This window comes from Varanus komodoensis, unplaced genomic scaffold (genome assembly GCF_004798865.1).
Source record: "Varanus komodoensis strain SLA01 unplaced genomic scaffold, ASM479886v1 scaffold20_1, whole genome shotgun sequence".
Taxonomy (NCBI): domain Eukaryota; kingdom Metazoa; phylum Chordata; class Lepidosauria; order Squamata; family Varanidae; genus Varanus; species Varanus komodoensis.
Window position 1 is genome coordinate 17,913,579 of NW_025335587.1, and position 20,841 is coordinate 17,934,419.

Below are 20,841 nucleotides of genomic sequence, written 5' to 3' on the forward strand. Positions count from 1 at the left end.
TTACTGCAAATAAGCTCAAGGTGACCTCACAGCAATGCCGTGAGATGCTTGGCGGTCATCAGTGGCCCGTCGCGATTCAAAATTAGGGCTCTGAGTAGTACACCAGGAAAATGGATATTTGGGGGGCTCATGGTTGCCGATGCGATGGGACAATTCTGTATGCAATGATCTTTAAAGCTAAGGCACTGGCTGAGGCTTCTCTACAGCTTTAAAAGCAAAGCAGGCCAACTTGTTTTCCCCTTACTTGCACTGAAAGGAATAGCCAAAAGCTTCAAAGAAATGCCAAAAATTGCGAGAGAGAGAAAGAAGATAAGAAATATATTTCTATACTCAAGGTGAATACACAAACATTATATCTGTATTTTTATATTATTTAAGGACATTTGGTTTGGGCTGAAGAATCAAAGAAATAAAAGATTGCAACAGAATGGGGTAGACTGAATTACTTGCTTCACACTCCTGTTCACACTTCAGGCATCCACTATTTGATTTTATTTTATTTTGCCAAACAAGCCTGTGACAAGTCTAAAGAGATGCTAAACAAGAAACCCTATCTCCCTTGCCCCCTCCCCCGTACCCTTGCCACTGACAATTTTTTTTAGCCTGACAAACATTTGAGAAGTTTGCATTTCAATAGAATATTTGCACAAAACACACACCTTTAAATTGTTCAGGTTTTTTGAGCCCAGAACCAGGTCTCAGGATCGGGGAAGTACAAAAAGCCAGTGGATGACCCAGTGCCAATCTCTGTGCTTTTTTCCCGCATCCTCACAGCAGTGCAAGGTACCATGAATCACAAGGCAGCTTACAGGTTTCTCCTTTCCATTATAACTGGACAACAACCACCCTGCGAGGTGGGTCAGGCTGAGAGTCCGTGATGGCCCCAGAGTCGCCCAGTGACTTCATGGCCGAGCGGCCACTCGATCTCCCGAGTCCTCGTCCAGCACGGCAGCCGCTGTGCAAGGCCGGCTCTCCTTTCTAAAGCATCCTCTTAAAGGGCTTTGAGCGGGTTCAGACGACCGCGAGGAAGAAACAGCCACGACGGCTGCTTCGTTTCCCCACACACTGGTTGTCCGCTCTGTGATTTGTCTAATGATGCTCACACCACATGGCTTCCCTGCGTCATCCGAACCCGGTGTGCACCGGGGTAGGAGGGGAACTCAAACTCTGATTTCTGGGGTGGTCTAAGAGCTACCCCACTACACACACCCCTCACCAGATTTGGATGACATGGGAAACTGTGTGCGATGAAGGTTATTAGCTGCCTCTCCCCAGCAAGGACCAGTTTGGTGCTAGACTCAGTCTGGCCAGAGCTGGGCCTCTGGGACCCGGCTGCCTGGCCAGGGAAGGGGCGCGTCCAGATGGCCTGCAGATGAGCGTCCGGCCCGCAAGAAACCGCGACATTCGGTTGCTCCACTGCCCCCCAGACGCTGTTGCTGGGCACTCCAATTACAGGGTTCTCTCCAGGCCCAATCATTTAAACCAAAGTGACCGTGGAAGAAACAATTAAAACGGCTTCTGTTGTTTCCCTCTCCTTTGGAAAAGCACTTAGGATAAAACCTCTCCACGTTTCCTGTTATTCATGTCATTTCATCCGGTTTTATATTAATTTATGCCATTGTTTTAGAAAGTGTTTTAATTATCTGTTGTTAGCTGCCTAGAGATGCCATGGTGAAATAGGTGGCATGTAACTGTTTAAATAAATGCACCATGTGTTGCTGGGAAATGCGGTGTGGATACGAGCTCCCGCGATGGCACTTCAAGAAGCCGTTTATCGTTCAGATGCCCCTTCCTCGGCCCGTTAACTGGTGATGCATAGCAAGCGCGCGGATGAAGGGAGGCTGCGCTATTTTGCAGGCACTCCTGCAAAACTGCGTAGCTGACGTGGAACCGGTCGGGGTCCCCGGCCCTGCCGATGACCCCAGTGGCCTGCGGGTCGGAGAGCCAGTGTGGTGTAGTGGTTAAGAGCATGGGACTGGGATTCAGACAACCTGGGTTCGAGTCCCCGCTCAGCCATGGAGCCAACTAGGTGACTTTGGGCCGGTCGCAGACTCTCAGCCCAACCTACCTCACAGGGTTGTTGTTGTGGGGATAAGATGGAGGAGGAGATGTAAGTTGCCTTGAGCCCTTTGCAGGAAAAAGGCAGGATATAAATAAATGTGTGGTGGTGTGGTGGTGGAAGTGCCAGGGCAGCTTCCCGTGAGCTCACCCAGCGGGTGGCACTTTGCTTTGAAGCACGGCAGGCTCCCGCTTACCCACAGAACGTGAAGTGGAAGGCAGAGAAGGGCGGTAGGTGCCGAAAGTGAGCGCCACAGGAACGCCCAAGAGCAGCTCTGCAAGATCAGAACCGACTGCTGCCGATTCTCCGAGCACCTGAAGGCCTCCGAGCGAGGCCTTGAACTCGCATCTCCCACTTCCCGGTCTGACATTCAAACTGCTCCGTCATACTGACTCTCCGGTTCCTCCGCAACCTTTCTCCTACTCCTTGTAAAAGTATTTTTAACCCGGCATTCACCTGTGACTTCTGCACGTGCCCCTTGTGAGGCAGTTTCTCCAGGTTCTGGGTGCACTTCTGCAACCCCTGGAATGCCCCCGAACCTATTGATGCATGCAGCTGCTGACATTTTGGCTATGTAAGCGCTGGCGTTCAGTCCGTGAACGTCGGAAGACAAGGGAGTGGTCTTGCAGAAGTTGTGGAACGACTGCGCAGGTTAAGAACAGCCAGAAGGGCCCCTCGCAATTCCCATCTGAATACGCCTCCTGAAGGGACCCAATCCCCTCGAAATGGGGGCTTCCTCAGGACAGGCGGACCAACAACGTGCAACCCAAGAGGACTGGCCCGTGCCCAGCAGAGGCCCCCGCTGGTGACGCTGGACCCGTGCCTTTCTCCCCACAAGGCGACAAACATGCACGAGCTTCTCTGCAGAAAGTATGTTTAGACTCGGCCTTAAGGATACAGGTTTGCTGTTTATTTTATCAGAAATAAACTTCCTCTTCTCGGCCATTCAAATGGCGCCAATTTGGGCCTTCGGAGTTTAGGTTGGCCTCATCCCCTGTGGGCGTTTCCCCTGAAGAACTTCCACATTCATATACAAGTCGAAACAAAAGGATTCCGACATCTCTCCGTGCAGCCAATTTTGTGAAAAATGGTACAACCGTGAATGCATGCTTCCAAACCCAAGGAGGAAAGATAGCCTGTCACACACACACAGGAATGGCCTTCCAGCAAGTTGGACTCAACGCCTGTTGTGCCAAGGGCCGTCTGTCCCGAACCACAAACCTCCACACGGGTCCATTTACCCATAGTTGCGACCTCAGATGCTACACCACAAACCCTTTCTGCGTTTGATACAGATCTACCTGCCCAACGAGGCCTTGACTTCAGTTTTCAGGGCAAATGGAAATGTTTCTCCCACTACAGGCTGCAACTCAACCCCAAAGAGCAAGACATGAAAGAACATTTCCTTTAATAGTGGGATATAAAATCTGCCCAAGGTTTAATGACTACAGGTTTATTGTAGATGTTTCAAAGCTTTATGGGCAGCATATTTCAAAATGTTACGTTATGCTATCTCACTCCCGAGTACCCAAAGAGGTACAGAATGCAGGCATGGATGTTGCAACAGGCATACGGCATTTAAGGACATGATCCTGTGCATGTTTTGAGAAAGGAAGTCCTGCAGCTCCCCAAATTCCCTAACCTGCCAAAAAAACGCCAGCAGCCATGTGCTTAGGCTGGTGCATCGGGGAGCCTGAGGTTTGAGTCCCTGCTCAGCCATGAAACTCACTTTGGGCCAGTTAGGGACCTCAGTCTAACCTACCTCACAGGGTTGTTGTGAGAATAAAATAAAGTCGAAGAGGCTGGGGGTAAGCTGCCTTGGGGTCTGTGCACGATGAAGGCGGGATATAACTATAATTAATAAAATAGATGAACAAAAAAATCACATCTTGTTTTCTCAGACCTTTCCTGTCCACTCTCTCTCTCTCCCACACACAATCGCCTTGTGACGCTTTTGAACATGTGAGTTGATAAGAGTTTGCCTTCTTTCTGATTCCTTGGTTGATGGTATTGGTGGGTGGGTTCATGAACATTTATGTATTATAATACTTATATGCTGCCGCATAGCCTGAAGGGCTCTGGGTGGCTTACAATGAAAACAGAGAGTGAAGATGCTTCTTGAGCAGAGGATAGGTTACCATTACGACTTGGCTTGAAATTTGACTATCTTTGACTATCGTGCTTCACATAATTGCTTTGGAGAAACACACGCTAAGTTTGACAGTAATGGACAGGACCTAACTCTTCATGATAAGAACTGCAGTAAAAGGAATGAGATTTTCTTTCCTTCCTGCAGCTTTCCATGTAATGTAATGTAATGCCTGTAATGCTTTAACTTAAGGCTTACCAACATCACGATGCCTGTGAGCACCCAAAACTAGTTGGACCATTCTAAAATCTTCAAAACGCTTGCTGTTTTTTTTATTACACAAACATGGACTTGTATTTCAAGCAACGATACAAAAGCTTCAACCGAAGTAGCCCAGATATCCATTTGCTTGCTACCTGACGCTCGTTCAGATATCAGAGAAACACAGCAAGTCAAAAGGGGCCTCCCGGGCCATCTAGTCTGACCTCTGGCACCAGCCGGCTCCGCTCACACTGGATTAAGGACCTTAAAACATATCAGAAGTGTTTTAAGGTCCTTAATCCAATGCACTTTAGAAAGTGGGGGGTTATCTATCCAGTTTGCAATATCAATCTCTTAATGGTCCAAATATGCAAATAATGCATTTCCCCCTCCCATTGGTTCATATCTATGAAACAGGTCGATACTTTAAAAGCGCACTAGTGAATAATAAAGGCTGTGCCAGAACAAAATTTGGTGTAACAACTTCTTGGTGTAACCGTCTCCTTCCCAAAAGAAGCAACTGCTGGACCTTGCTAAAATGTTTAAAGATCCATTAGCTGCCTTGCAATTAACAACAATTAACACCAACAATTCACCAAAGTAGATAATGCCCTATTAAAGAGACATTGCATTGTCCAATATGTACAAAACAAATGCTTTGCTAAATAAGACACGGACAAAAGTCTTCAGATAAGACAAGCATTCATCAATTTTGTAGGCTTTTTGCAGGGCTGTCCATGGCAGCTTCCCAAATACCCCAAAACACGTAGGGGCCAAAAAAGTGGCTGTAACTGTCACCACTCATGGGGTGCCGGCAGCATGAGACAAATGCAAGGAAATATTTAGGGCCCTCTTTCCTAGGGTGCCAGGCCTGTGGGTGTGGGGATGCCTTCAGTGGACTCCAACCCCCATCACTCCAGTCAGCTGGGCTGATGGGCAGTGTGGTCTGAGAAATCTGGAGGGGGGCAGATTTGGGAAGCTTTTCCAGGGATAATTTTTATTTAAAGTCCACAACATAGTGGCTCTCATTTTAGCATTTTTGTGCCTTTCTCTACCACCAAAATCTCTGTAAGCAAAGGGAGGAGAAAATAATTTTTAGAGGAAAGCTGACAATTCGGGGCGTATCAAAAATGCTTGGGTGGAGTTGCAATTTCCAGAGAGAACATACAACCTCAAAGGTTCCCAGGGACATGTTTCTTCAAACTCAACCCATTTAGGAGCTGAACTTATTTTCCTCACCAGGGACTAGCGTGCCAAAACCTCTCTCATTTCACAGGGCTGTTGGGAGGATGAAGCAAGCAGCGGGAAACCTACCTGGCCTACCACCCTGGCTCCTTTCAAGGAGGGCAGGATGAAGGAAAACTGAGAAGGGCACAATGACTCCCTATGGTGCCTACCTCACAGGGCTGTTGTTGAGGGTAAGATGGAGATGGGGAGGGGAATTCTGTAAGGCCCCTTGAAAGGAAAATGTGGGATAGAAATATAATTAATAAGTACATGAAACCAAAGGCGTCCACAGGATGCAATGCAACCCTTGCAAGGTGGCCGCAGCATCCGTTCTGCCTCTACCAGACAGGTCGGGTCACTCACCTAAGACTCCCACGACTTGGTCCAACTTCTCCGGCCCCACGAGGTTTCTCTGCGCCATTTAGGACTTCTTTTCCATGTCTTTCCTCCAGCGCCAAAACTGAGGCAGGACTCGGCCCCCTTCGAAGCCCTCGGGGGCCCTCGCGGGCCGAGATACCACCTGAGCAGGTGTAGCTCACCTGGCCGAGCGAGCAGTGCCGAGGTTGCCATTTTCACTGAACAACCCTGCAAGGGTGGCTGAGGGGGACCCGCCTGGCACGAGGCACGTGCCAAGGCCACCGTGGCTTGGAAACCGCTGCGGGCTCGTGCCAGCCTGGTGTGGGCTGGCCCAAGCGGCTTATGTTGGGGTTATAAGCCCCCCGACAGGCCGTGGCTTGTTTGGCCCACGTGAGCTTGTGTGCCCCCCAAAGCCACCTAAACCGCTCCTGAGCCGCGTGCCCAAAGGCCATGGAGGGGCCTTCGAGGCTGAGTGGAGCATTCGAATTCACGACTCCTCTCACAGCTCCCCTCGTTTGGCTTCATATATTAAAAAGCGTATTTTATAGCTTCACATATTTTATGACTCCCCACCAGGTGTGTTGGGAAGAACACCACACCCCTAGGCCTTGAACCCGCTTCCCCATGGGAAGAGAGGCTGCCTCCCTTGCGCGGCCACCATTTTCAAAATGGAGGCTGTCACGCCATGGGCCTGGTGTAGGCCGCAGCCTGAACAAGCCACTGTCGCTTTGCTGTGCATTGAACCCAGCCTTACTATTATACATTGTTTCAGGAATCCCCTGTGCATCGGAGGCACCAAGAGCCGAACGAACGATCGCTACCTACCTACCTACATGCCAGGCATCTCCACAGACACCTTCTGAGAGACCATTTTTTGAAATAGTTGTGCTACCACGGCAGCCATTTTGTGAGTGCCCACTGCGGTATTGCCATTCTGCCCCCCAGAATTATCACAGGGGATTCCTGAAATAATGCAAGCTATCGGATGATGCACGAACAACCAACCTCGCAGGCTTGTTGTGAAGAAATGATGTTACGAGGGGAGCAGCAAAGGTGCTGCCTGCTAGCTGGGAATGATGGAACATATAGTCCAGCGCACCTGGAAGGCGGTGGGCTGAAGAAGGCAAGTGTGCATTACACAATAGCTGCTATCCGAAGTGTGAGAGCTGATTAATCTTGGTCAGAGGTTTTGGGCTACAACTCCCATAATCCCCAGGCAGGGGATGGTGGGAGTTGGAGTGTAACACCTTTGGAGGTCCCCTGTTGGGAAATCCCATTAATAACCTGAAAGATGCAGCAGAGCTCATCTTGAAAAGGAATCTGCCCAGATCAAATACTTGGGATAAAATCATCCAAGAGGGGTATATTTTATAGGGGACAAAGTTGAGGTTATAAAGTCATTATTTCAGGCCAACTCAGTTGGAAAATAAAACAGGTCCTTGTCCAACAACTTTATCCATCATCATAAACATCTGAAATGATGTTCCTGCCATAAATCTTTGTCATCGGGGAAAGAGAAGTTACAGATAAGGAAAGAAAAAAAGGAAGGAAGGACAGACAGACAGACCCAATCTTGTCCCCAGCAAACCTTTGGCTGAAAAAATTTTGATGGCGGGGCAATGAGGCGCCCACCGTGCTTTTAAATCAAGGGAGGAAGAGTGCAATGCTAAACCCAAGAAATTAGCAGGAAAAAGCCACAATCCGGAGGCAGAATGCTTCAAAGATTGGACACACAAGACAGCTGTGTTTGTGACAGGTGCATATACCACATGGAACGAGCCCTCCTTCCATCACACACTGCAAATCAGGCATCTGTGCAACCGTGTGCCATAAACCCGTGAAAGCTACTTTTGTATTATTCGAAAGAAAAAATTGGGAAGGAGCCATTTGATCTTCTCGTGCATCTCATTTGCGACGGCCCTGTGGAAAAAAAGGCAGGCGGGATGCACCATGTGGCAGAAACGTCAGAGGAACTTCACAATTCAATGCTGCCACCAACAGGCCTTGCTACCGCCTGCCTCAGCGCCGTCTTTTCCCTGAGGAACGGTTCAGGAGCGGGCCAGATCCGTCGCTCGAATGCAGCCCTGCAACTGGGCACAGAGCTGAAATGGAAAGCGGGTGGGTGCAGGGGAACAGATGAACGGAATGGAGTCTCTCAGGGAAGGGTAAGGCTGACTGGCTGGCTGGCATCTTGTCCGGCAACACCAGTCCCTTCACGCAACTCACTTGATGGCTCAGCACTATGGAGCCGCAACGGCTGCTGTTCCGAAGGAGCCACAACAGCTGCTGTCACCATTTCCTATCAAACGTAACAGCAGAAACAACTCGCTCACTTTTTAGGAGCATGCTTCTCCAACCTGGTGCCCGCTCTCCTATGGATTTGACTATGATTCCTCTCGCCGCCGCCCAACATGCCTCTGTAGGTGCTGAATCAGAGAAGAAACATTATTTTTAAGTGCTGTCCGGGGAGGAATTGGCTAACACACCGGACTTGCATCCACAGTATTTAATTTGTCTGAATAATATAGTTACAGATAAACAGGTTCACTCCATATACAGTTACTTGGACTTTTTTATACAGGTCATATCCCAATACATTAATACTTTTTATTATTATTTACAAAGTACGTATTTACATGGTCTTTCTAAATTCAGTGCATTGTCAATAGTTTTTTTCTTTTTACAATAATTTACAAAGTGGATGTGGTTAAGAGTTAACTTAATAAAATTCCCACTAGGTTTAGGAATTAATTTAATTTGTTTCCTTTAAAAAATAATAATTACAACCAATGTAACAAAGCATGACAGATTAAAATGACATTAGTAGATCATGCTTACCTGCTGAAACCAACGAACAAAAGTAAAATCAACCCCTTTCAAAGGAAAAGGAAGCCGAAGCTGGGAAAGGGAGAGCTTGCAAGGGGATAGCGAGGCAAAGATCCTGAATCAAGAAAAACCACTTCTGTTTTGAAAGGGCTGGTTTTCTCCAACCTGATGCTGTAAGGAGAGTGCCTTGGGAGCAAAGTGTTATAGGAGGCCGCACCCCTGCCCGTGCCCTTAGTGGTGCTTCCGCTAAAGTGACTTCACAGGTCGCAAGGTTTGTACCAAGGGCCCCAATAAGCTCACCGCTTTGCAAAGCTTAGACCATGGTGGGAACAGCGTGGCTGCGGCACGACAGCCGATCGAAGGGGGCGATGGCTGGTGCCTGGAGGAGGGCCGAATCAGATGGCGAGAGCAGGGCGGGAGAACGCAGACCTGCCGGGAAGTGCTGTGCAAACCGGCCGAGGCAAAGACTTGGGACAGAAGGGTTAGGAAACAGCGCGATCTCCCACGCCCGCCAATGCCTGCACAAGTCCGCTAAACATTTCTCCTGAGCGCGTGTGTGGACGAACATTGGCTAGCAACCTTTCACGGAACCTAAAAAGCTTCATGGGGCTTTTTTAAAAGTTGCAGTAAAGAGTAAACCATGATGCTCATGCAAACATGGGGGCTGGAGAGCAGAACCTCCCTGGAGAAGCGAGCTGTTCTTGCTTTGGAAGGGAGTGAGGAGACACCCCGAAGACTGGTAAAATAAATAATGCGATTTTGGCGCGACTCCCTTTCAGGAGGACTCAGCTTGTGCCTGGCTCGGAGGGTCACCTGGGGCTCAGAGGATCGAGCGCTCTTCTTTAACAAGGTCCTCTAAGGAAATGTTCTAATATTAACCACAGAAGCAGCTGCCTTGACACGAAGGGTCTTTGCTTAACCGTCTCCTGGGCATGCTAGCTTTCATATCCAAGGGACGGTCTTTCTTAATCCTGCTATTACGGAAGCCCCCTCCGGTCTGCACTTGCATTCGGACATGGTCCAGGTCCAAACTCGCCCTTGCCAGTTCACTGAGGATTAGACCATCATTCCAGTTTTCTGAATAAAGCTTCACTTCATCATTTTCTGTTCATCTGGACACTTCAAATGACAGAGCTGCATGACCCCGTCACAAGCTCATGGGCGACCTCACGCAACACCCTCCTTTAGACCTGGTGTTTCACGAGAGCATGGGCCATTTCAGGGCCTAGAGGTCTTCCTTTGGAATGGGTTGCTCATGTGCACGGAAGGTCCTTTGGGCAGGCGTCTGTAGAAATTTAAGCACCCATCTCACAGGTCTTCCCGGGAATTCTGGTGCCCTCTCTTCTTCACCTGCTGCTCCAAACAGGTGTCCAAGAAGGCGGATGTGTGGCAAGCCCTGGCCACAAACCGACGTGGCCGGCGAGAGAGCCCCATGAGGGAGGTTGTTTTCTCTGTGTCGCACGATCGAGGCCTCCGTTCTAAGAGATGCACAGCAGTTTGCTTTTTGGGGAGTGGGCGGGCAGGAGGGGCAGGAAGGCAGATGTGTTGGCAGGTCTCACGCCCCATCCAGTCCACAATGTCTTTCCCGATACACCAAAGCGGATGAAAACAATACCCTCTCCGTTCCCCAAGTAACCACGACACTAAAATTAACGATGCTTGTCCTTTAAAAAAAAATTAAAGTGCAGCTTCAACGATCTCCAAGCAACGTGGGTCAAGACGGGGGAAGGAAGTTCAAATGCGAGGGGAGCGTTTGCTTTCGAAGGACATGTGCCGACGTGAGACTGGAGAATCTCTAAACGGGGGCAGGGAAATCGGACGTGGAGCGCAGCCTCAGCACTCCAGTCCACGCTTCGCCTCAGCTTTAACGGAAGCAAAGCATCATGCTGGCACGGCCCCTAAACCGGGGCGCTATCTCACCTAGGATTAGAAGGTGACACACTGCAAGCTTTGGGGGGGGGGGGGGGGGGGGCAGCTCGTCGCACAGACAGCCTGGTCCTCCCTCCCAGTGTTGCAGTTGTCATATCACGATCGCCAGCGTTATGGGCCTCCCCCAGATCGGATCTTTCCTGGAAGCCAGGAAATCAATTTTGCTCACAGGAGGGCGCCGTATGGCTCCCTCCACCTACAGATACTGCCCCCCACAAACCACGGACTGGGGGGGGGGTTGCAAAACGGCAAAAGGGAAACTTCCCAACCACGATGTCTGCATTTTTGTGAGCACAGGCTGCGTCTTCTGCACTTGCCTTGCCTTGCTGCTAAAATGGAATAAAACACAAGGAAAAAGGAGGTAGCGATTTCAAGTCGTCTACAGACAACACTACCGAGTCGTCTGAAACTGACCGAGCACATCAAAAAGCTTATTTCCTTCCCCACGTTTGCCTAAGAGCAAATTTGTAAAAGAAACCATTTTTAGAACTCTCTGGGACAGCTGTTACTGGGATGATTTGCAACTGACACTCATTTGGTCCCAGTTTGCTTCTACCAAACCAGTTTAAAGGCCAAACGCAAAAGAAAGAAATCCAGCCAGTGGGTGGTGTTTTCTTTCCGGGCAGGTACCAAGGTGTCTGAACAAAAACAATGCTACCTCATAACGCGAACTGCTGTTTAATTAGGGGTTCCTTCCTTCCTTCCTTCCTTCCTTCCTTCCTTCCTTCCTTCCTTCGATTTGTGCTTTCAGATCACGAGAGTAAAATAAAAAAAAATAAAAACCACTCAGCTAAAAGCCATCTCCTTTTTGTGCCAAACAAGAAATGCGTTTTGCGGCAATTCCCCCTCTCCGGAGAGTGGGTCCGTGAAGCCTCGCCCGAATTACTGCAGGACACAGTACTTCTTGTAATCCGACTCAAAGTCCTCGTCCATGCTGCTTGTGTCCGCCATGTTCTTGCCCTCAACCTTTGGCAGAAATTGTGCATAGTCCACCCCTTGCTGCTCGTAGAACAGGATGTAGGCCGAGTCGGTGTCGATTTCATCCGTATGCAATTCCTGCAAGAGCGAAGGAAGAGTTGCTATTTGTCCCAAAAAAACCCAGGCTTTTAACTGCAGGCTCACTGCCAAAGCAGCCCCCAAACTCTGGAGTGGCAGACACGTGTGGGATTCTGACGGACCATCAGCGGCACTCTCACAAAATGGCTGCCAAGCAGCGTGCCGTGCCCCTTCCCAAGACACGGCTGGTCAGAAAATACTCTCAGCCTGGAAGGAAAACTGCTGAGAGTAAAAGGACAGGTTTTCTTTTACTGCCTTAGCACAGAGTATACAGAACATAAAACCATGCTTTTGAAACACCCCTTGTATCAAAAATAAAAACTGGTTTCTAGATGGGTAGCTGCAGAAACTCACATAGCCCAAGTATCTCCCAAGATTCTGCCAGCCAAAGGGCACCTCGGAAGTGTTGATATCTAGCTGGGGGGACCTGCACGGCTCCGGAGCGCACCCTTCTGAGCCTGCCACGCTCCCGTCCTTTGGACCGTGGAAATTACAAGCAGAAGGGCTCGTTCGTCCCACGAGCTGCGCATCGAGCAGCAAGAAACCGGATGTATTGGCTGGCGCGCCTCACAACAGCCCCGCTCTCCTGGGGAAGGGGGAAGCTGTTTACCTTGCAGCTGCTGTCGTTGTAACAGTACCACTTGGCGTTTGGGTTTTTGGCATATGTGACGTAATGGCCTCCTCCCATAATTCCTGAATGGCACTGGAAGGAAAAGGCAGCTCATCAAGGTCGGCCCCAGAAACCAGGTGACCACCAGGCCAGAAATGCCGCGTGGCTTTCTTTAACTCCTGCCATTGAATACAATACACCTGCTTGCCCCAAGCAGGTGCCCTGGAAGTGTTGGAGTACAACTCCCAGCATCCCCTGGGGATCGGACTGTGAAAAACTGTTGTGAACTTGCTGTAATTTCTGCCCCATAGAAGGTAGCTTTCTACGCTTCCTTCAGGGTTTGGCACCTGATAGGCACTGTTCGGCTAAAGGGGCAACGCAGAATCCACCAGTTGGATCCCAGTCTGGATGAAGCCGGGTCAGTGCACAGGATATTCACCTGCTCGCCTGGCTTACCTCTTGAGCCCACCTGTTCTCTCACCCGTCTCCACCTTGGGCGGGCCCCCGAGACCCCGACATCGCTTCCCACCCTTCCTCAAAAGCCCCAGCCCAGACACCTCCCCCACCCAAGCTCGGTCAGCACACACGAGACCTACCGAAATTGCATAAAGGTTGTAAATAGGGTTAATGCAGATGTTTCCCCTTTGGTCTTCCACCGTCTCCTCCTCCTCGCGTCCGTCCAGGTGACCGTCCAGGCTGCCATTGCTGTGAGAGTTCTGCTTGCACAGATATCCGTTGGCCAGAGTCCCCTCTCCCTCTGGGGCAGCAAAGAGCTCACCCTGGCTGTTCCCCAAGGCAGGCCCCCGGCCCCCCGCCTCCCCTTGGTCGGGAGTGAGCTTTGGATCCGGGTCGCTGCCGTTCTCCCGGCTCATGTCCAAGTTCTCTTTGCTGCTTGACAGTTTGTTTTTACATAGCTGGGGGAGCCGGAGCCGCCCCTTGCTCCTTCCCAAAGTCCTGGGGCTACTGGTTGGACTGACATTTCTACCCGACGAACAGCCTGAAGTACACTTCCTCCCAGGAGAAGGGGACGCTGGAAAGAGAGAATGCGCATCAACAGCCGGGGCAGCTAACCCCACCTACCGCTCATAGTAAAACCTGGAAGTAAAACACCATTTCTTCTTATTCCACTTGGGCATCACTGCCCACCATTCCAACTGGTATTCAAGAAATAATATTTCAAGTTCTTCACTCACAAAAAATGCGGAAAAGAATTAAAATGATCAATGCAACAGAAAGCAAGCTGGCAGCCGAAAAGGTGCAAACAGAATGTGGCTTTCAGCTGCTGGCGGAAGGTCAGGGAAAGTGACGTCATGGGAGCCCCCTGCCCGGAATCCAACCCCTTCCCTCCGTCCCCGTCACCTGCACCTCAGAGGCAAATGGAGCAAACCTCCCATGGCACAAAAGGTTTGGCACCCCGGCGTTCACGCCCTGCTTCGGAGGGTTGGAGCAGCTTTAGATATGATCTTCAAAGCAGCCCTCTTAGGTAGGCCAGCACCTGCCGTAAGGCCAGCGGGCAGAGCAAGCACCTGGGCTGGCTAGCGAGATTGCGGCAAAGGGGAGTTGAACCAAGAGCTTTGCACCTGGTGCAGAAGCTGGACAGGTGGAGGGCCAGGAGCGGCCCAGCCCCGCCGTACGGCACGCAGGGCCTCATCAGCGCAGCCGGAAAGTCCTTGGCTTCTGCCCTCCTGCCCCTCTCTGCTGGTGCGCCAGAAGTGAACGGCGTGTCCATATATGACTCTGCCGCCGCTGTTAAGGCCGAGGAGCTGCCTTTTTGGTGGAACGGCCTTTTCCAACTCCTCCCTGGCCTGCGGCAACAGCCATGGCCTCCATCCACGCGAGGTCCCTCCCGGGAGCAAGAGGTGTGCTCTAACTGCCCCGATGCAGTGGGCAGCAGGGGAAGCAGCTGCTCCTTGCTGGGTGGAGCAAGACCAGAGCAAGGCCTCGTGCAGAAGGGCGACGGGCAGCCTCCTCCGAGAGTCCTCTGCCAGAGAACGGCCCTGGGGGGCAGGTGGGGCAGAATCCCCTGAGCACGCCCCATGTGGACCGGACGGCGGTCCCCAGCACGAACCAAGTGCCACAGGCAAGCCACCGGGGCACCAGCCCTGCATGGGGAAGACCCCGGGGCCATGCCCCAGCAGTCCCTCTGCCTCCCTCCCTACCTTTGATATTATTCAGGATGCCGGAAGCATTGAGGGAGGACGGGCTCCTGGTCAGTGCATCACCCTCGCCGGCTGCGGCCGCGCTCTGGGTCTCCGACCTCTTCCACTCCTCCGGCGGAGCCTGCGGCTCGGAAAGTTCCTCCGATGGGAGCCCCTGCGGCTTCGGTGGCCAGCAGCTTGGGTCTCTTGGCACCAGGAAGGCACTCGGGTCGAAACTTTCCCGGGGAAACTTGACGATTTTCTGGGACTTAATCCAGCGGCCGTTGACAAACTGGAAGCGCTTCAAGTGGATGATCTGGGGCGGGATGGAGAGCAAAGGGGATCCAGTGACTGCACTGCCCGGGGCCGCATGCTTTCCTCCGGGACGCTTCTGACCCCCGTGCTCGGCATTTCTTTTACTCTGCTTTACAGGTCACTGGAACCAAGGCTGGGAGAAGCTGACCTGGCCCGCCAGAGTTGAACTGGCATCTCGACTTGTGACCCCAGCCCTACAACTCCGCCTCCCCACCTTGCCTTGAGCTCTCACTCATCCTTGTAAAACACCTTGGATGCACAGCAGGGAGAAGAAAGGGGAGCTCGGAGACGTCAAACAACGAAGGATGAGAGGGAAGGGGGGCGTTTTCCTTCCGAGTTACCCTGCATTTTCACAGCCGGAGCGGAGGCTCTGTGCCTGTCTTGGCTCAACGGGACAAACAGGGCGGCCTCAAACACAGGCTGCAGCACCTCTGCCTGCCTGCCCACCCCACCATCGGTTTGTGGCTCCTGGGCTTGAGAGGGGGCGGTAGTTCTCGCGAGGCGCAGCTCCTGGCCGGGAGAGCGTCAGTGCGAGCCCAGGGGCGGCTTGGGGGACCTGGCCTGCCCTGCCCAACGCTGTGTCGTCAAGGTGGACCGGGCCCAGGGTAAGGGCATACCAGGATGGGGGGCAGCCTCCACAGGTCCAGCCTCTTGGTGGCCAGGCAGTGGGTCTTGCACTTGGAGCAGAAGTACATCTCGTCCTCGCCCAGCTCCTCCTCGCTGGTGAAGGCCCGCAGGCAGCTGTCCAGGTTGATCGGCTCGGCCTGGGCGTGCCGGCTTTGCTCCACGCTCTGGTGCTCCTCCGCTATCTGAAGGGGTGACGAGTGCGGGTGAGATCTCCATTTTGGGGTGGCGACCGCCGCCATGCCAAAACCCGCTTCCCTCCTTCCTGGTCGAAGCTTCCAAGTGACTGCGTGGGCTAATACACAGGGCGTCTGACTTCGGATCAGAAGATTGAGGGTCCGAGTCCCTTCGTGGTCAATATGTTTGACATGCTCATGGTAGGCGTGTCGTGAGCAGAGCCGGCTGGAGCCGGGGGTCAGGCTAGATGGCCCGGGAGACCCCTTCTGACTTGCTCTGTTTCTATGTTTCTATGTCACCTGCCCCACACACACTTTACTGAAATACAGGACAGTATTACAGTAATTTTGGATACAGGGTGGGAGCATCTGAGAGAGGCGGGCAAGAGATATACAATTTGAGACTAGAAACCAGTCTGATTGTCTGCCAGACAAACTGGGCCAGTTCTTCTGACAGAACCAAGTCATCTTGGGTTAAATAACCCCCAGTGAGCCGGCCGTGTCGTACCAGCCAGGTCATGCTGGGTGAGTCAACAAACCATAATTATTCAGGGGTGAATGCTATGTGTAAGATGGGTCACAGTTAGCCCGGAGTTGGCCTGCCGTTTGTTTTACCCGCTCCTGTGATGTCTGGTAGCGGAGGTGAAGTGCCGTCGGATCCCAGTCCACGGCGAGGCTGGCGTTTCCCATCAGGGCTCGCTCTTCCGTGCAGTCGATTTTACAGCCATGGCAAAATCTGCAGGCAGCAGGGAGGGGAAGGAGGTGGTGAGACGAGAGCAAGCGTCTGGCCTGCAAGTGGATGCCCACCCAGAAGCCTAATCGCTTCGTTGCCATTTAACAAGCATGGAAAATACGTCAGGATTAAGTACCATCCACACAATGATCAAATCAGTATATGTGTTCTGTGAATTTAACTTTCTTATGAAGATATTTATTTGGGAAGAAAATGGAAAAAATACCGCTTAGTTGGTGGGGTTGTAGATATAAGGTGAGCAATCATTTACATGATATCCATGTCAAAGCATTCCTTTACGTAATAATTATTCATTTTAATTAAGTATTGATTCAATTGAGTATTATTCCTAAGTATTGGTAACCTAAAATTGTAGTCATAAATTTGGCAGAAGTAATAATTATTGACTTTTTGTGAAATTTTCTGCATATAGTACTATATGTCACATTTGTGAAAGGCCCCGTTATCTTTTTCTTCATTTGTATAAATAAAGCAGGAGGCTGCTGGCTATTTGAGAAGCTGCGAGACAATGTCATGAACGTGGGTCAGGCGGAAGAGGGGGACCGGGGCAGCGAACGGAGATGCGCTGGCGCTTTAAAGACTGGGACATTTGTAAAGATGCCCAGAGCTGTCCTTCGAAAGGCAGATGGGTGCCGGTGTGGGCGAGTGACCACAGAGCAGAGCCCGCCAAGGAAAGGCAGCGGGCCCTGAGCTTTGCCGGACGATGGTGCCAACGAGCATGCCCCGCTGGCCCTCTGCCCTGGTGCCGGGCCGCCCCAGCTCCCCCAGCCCCAGGAAGAATGGCTCACCTGTACCACGGGCACCAAGCACACGAGTTGCCGTCTTTCTGAACCACCCGGAGGGTGAAGGGGTACTGGTATCCCATGCTGTCATCACTAGAAGAGACACACACGCACGCCGTTTCTAAAGTGCAAAGCTCCCAGTTATTACTTTGCGGACGAGTTTTCTGAGCCAGGGCGGAAATCTGGGAGCCTCCCTGGCCTTTGTTCCAGGGGCCTTTCCCCAAATATCAATGGTTTCTCTGCAAGGCGTCCATCTGGACCTTGGGTGGAGGACGGGAGGGCTGGAGGCGGCTGCCCTGCCCTGCCCTTTCATCACTCCAGCCCTTTAGCTGGAAGGATCGCCCCCGAGGGAATGCGGCTCTCGGTAGTAATCCACTGCAGGGGCCAAGGGTGTCAAGAAGGCAGAATGCCTCTCGCTGCAGCCCTCATTCTGCCGAAGGACAGAGAAGGCTGAAAAGTCCCCCCCACCCCCGGCCAGAATGCTTCAAGACAAGCGGGGATACGGGCCGGGCTCTTGGCTGACGGATGCTCTCCCACCCCGCCCAGGATACACTCAGCTTGCTCGAGGGAAACCCCGGGCCCCTTCCCGTCGCCCAGAGCCCACACGCTGGGGCTCGCCCTGCTACTGGAGGCGCCCGGGCGCTCAACCCACCAGTCCTGCGCATGGTTACTGGCTTCCTGGGGAGGCAGAGGACTCGCAAGCCGGGAGACCTGGATCCAGACCGCGTCATACAAGTCCTTCTTGCGTGTGTGGACGGTGCACGGAACGATGAGCGGCATTCCGAAGAGACTCGGCCGATTCTTCTGAGATGAAAGGAAGTACATTTCTGTCCGCATCTGCACTCGACATCAAACACACAAATTAAAAGTTAGGGATGATACGCAGAGTTTTATTGTAGGAACGATTTCCGTGCGGTCTTTCTCCCAACGGTGCTGTTTAAAGTGTGTTACGAAGATCTATAAAAATGACTAATAAAAACAGTTGTAAAATCAGCAATCTCTCAAACAGCGGATAAAACGCATTTAAGGGCAGGACTCAGACTTGGAAGGTGGAACATTGTTCACCATCATCCTAGTTAAGAGCTGCGACGGACCACGGAGAAGGCCCAGCATCCCACAGGGCCCCACTTTCGGGGGCTGGACAGCTGCCTGCCGCAGAGAGGGACTTTTCACTCGTTGCCTCGTCGCACACGCACAAGGTGCGCAACCGGTCCAAGCGCAATCCCCGGGACCTCCCGCGCATGGGGCAAGCATGCAAGCCGCGTCTGCCAACAGCTCCGGCGTGGTTAGGTAGCTGCTCACCATCTTCCTGTGGACTGCTATGATGTAGCCGATGAAGGGGCTGTCCGACGGAGCGGCGACGTGGCCGTTCGCCACCGTGCCAGAGAGGCCGTTCTCCATTCTGCAGGGCACCACCGTGTTCGGCATCCCGTTTGGGATGAGGATGGAGCGGGGAAAGTCGCCGTTCACCAGCACGTTGAGGACCCCGTTTGCCGACAGCCCGCTGGGGAACTCTGAGGCCGGACACAAAGATGTCGTTAGGGTTAGGGGCTGCCGTTTACCGGGGCCGCATGCGCAACGTGACTGGAGGGGATCTGTGGACTCTCTTCCAGGACCTGGGAGAGCCAAGCCTGCTCTGAACCTCTGCATGTGTGCACCCAAATAATTCTGCACTCAGTCTCTCCAGATTCTGCAATTAGAACTGCACCGAACTGAGTGAGGGCTTGGATGTTAAATCCCATGAAAGGGAACAGGAGGAGCGGTGCAGCCCAGATGCAAGAGCATGTGGAAGTGAGGCCTTGCTCAGCCACTCCAGGATTTCAGCCAGCTGCAGGCAGCACTTGCCAGCTGTGCAGTCATAAGGACTAGAAACTTGAGGTTTGTGGCAAGCTGAATTTGGGTCTTTTTCTTTTTCTCTTGTGGAATCCCCACATGCCTGAGTTACGCTTTTGACCACACCAGCTGCCCCTGTGTTCTGCCATCTCCCGGCACAGCTGACTGGGAATGCTGGGAGTTACAGGCCTTTTTTCTGCTCAAGCTTCCATTGGATTACCCCAAATTCATTTACATTTCCTTACCTGTTTGCACGGGGCTTGGCGAAGCTGATGTGGGCGATCCCGGAACAGGTATCTCGAATGCACACAGAGAGGCGCTTGTGGAGTGCCGGACTTTCTGGTTGTCTTGTGGAAAGTTCTTTTGGGAGCAAACAAAAAGCAGGAGGGGAAGAAATGTTTGGATTTAACATGGGCTCACTCACCCACGGTCTTTGCTCATTCTAAGTCACCGCACAGGCCGGGGAGGACGATAACCGTTGCTCCCCATCCAGAGAGCTCCATGGAAAGTCCTAAGCACAGGAGTTCTCCCTGAGTGAACACGCCTGTCTGTGCCCCACACGCCAACTGCTGTGCTCCGAGACGGGGGTGGCAAGGTGGGAGGGAGACCCCCCCCCCCTTTTGCACACCTGGGGACATCAGCGGCCGCGGAAAAGCATCCTTACCTTTATGTTGGAGCTGTGCACTTCCGCAAGGAGGATCTGCTCGGGCTTCAGCCCGCAAAGATCGCTGAGATGCTTTTTCAAGCCCGTGTATTTCTCATCCATGTTCAGCCTCAGCCCGTATCGAACGGGAGTAGAGCCGTCTAACTTCATTACTGGGAAAGCAAATGGAGAAGAGAACAGAGACTGTAAAAACCCCATTACGTGGCACAGTGGGGCTGCTGGGCTGGCGATTTCCACAGGACGCCGGGCGCTCTTCCTCCCTGACATGTGCCCCAAACCTTGGGTGGCCTGACTCACTGGTCCTTGTAACGAAGGCACATTTTGGGATCTAATTCAGGAGGGGCTGAACTCACAGAACTATTAACGCCTTTTATTTCTTAGGTGCTTTCAAGGTCTTCCACCAGGGCGAGGGTTGCGCTGGGACTGGGGGGAACCAATTCCAGTCCCCACATGACTGGGTTGCGCTGGGTGACTCTGGGTCAGTCGTGGACTCATGGCCTAATCTGCTTCACAGGGTGGGTGTGAGAGAACATGAATCGGGAAGGCCCACGGAAGCTGCCCTGGGCCCTTCCCAAGAAGCAGAAGAGCAGGATGTAAATGTTACGCATGAACCCGAATTCCAAAGCCTGCCCCTGGGGAGTCTCGAGCGCGCGTGGCCTCCTTTGCCAGGCTCCGAGGGGCGACGCTTGCGGCCTGCCGACTTCGCTTCCTTCCTGGCACCGGCAAAGCGGGAGGATGGCTTGGGGTTCTTGCACCCACCTATGATTTCTATGTGCATGTAGCTGTCCATCGGGAGGGGCAAGGATAAGAAGTTGAAAGGGTCAAAGCGCACGCTGATGTGCCCACAGGTTTTGCATTTCACTTGGGACCTCAGCTGCCCGTGGAATAAGTCCACCACGATCGAGCGGTTCCTCCTCAGGTGGTTTTCCCAGGCCTGGAAGGGAAGGGAAAGGGAAAATACTTCCGGAAAAGGTTGGCAAGGAGAAACGCCCGAGAAAGCTAGAAGCCAGAGCTACGGGGCTGAGCGCAAAGGGAGCCCTCGGATGGTTGAACGCTGTGGCCTCGTTCCGGCCCTGAGTGACTACCAGCACTTGGGCTATTTTAGTTAGGCTGTGTGTGTGCGAGAGAGAGAGAGAGAGAG

General features: G+C 52.3%; 1 protein-coding gene across 3 annotated transcripts in view; it reads right to left on the reverse strand.

Annotated features, from left to right (window-relative positions):
- Positions 1–8,484: 8,484 nt before the first annotated feature.
- The window catches only part of USP32 (ubiquitin specific peptidase 32), an 83,521-nt gene continuing 71,164 nt past the window's right edge, over positions 8,485–20,841 (reverse strand). For all 3 annotated transcript variants that reach the window (XM_044429837.1, XM_044429836.1, XM_044429835.1), the window contains exons 23-34: positions 20,460–20,634; positions 19,701–19,852; positions 19,282–19,396; positions 18,506–18,717; positions 17,856–18,040; positions 17,210–17,296; positions 16,283–16,403; positions 15,485–15,676; positions 14,574–14,868; positions 13,011–13,444; positions 12,415–12,507; positions 8,485–11,804 (exon numbers count right to left, since the gene is read on the reverse strand). In XM_044429837.1, coding sequence (XP_044285772.1) covers positions 11,631–11,804; positions 12,415–12,507; positions 13,011–13,444; positions 14,574–14,868; positions 15,485–15,676; positions 16,283–16,403; positions 17,210–17,296; positions 17,856–18,040; positions 18,506–18,717; positions 19,282–19,396; positions 19,701–19,852; positions 20,460–20,634 — 2,235 coding nt within the window. In that variant the 3' untranslated portion in view covers positions 8,485–11,630. The remainder of the gene's footprint in view (positions 11,805–12,414; positions 12,508–13,010; positions 13,445–14,573; positions 14,869–15,484; positions 15,677–16,282; positions 16,404–17,209; positions 17,297–17,855; positions 18,041–18,505; positions 18,718–19,281; positions 19,397–19,700; positions 19,853–20,459; positions 20,635–20,841) is intronic.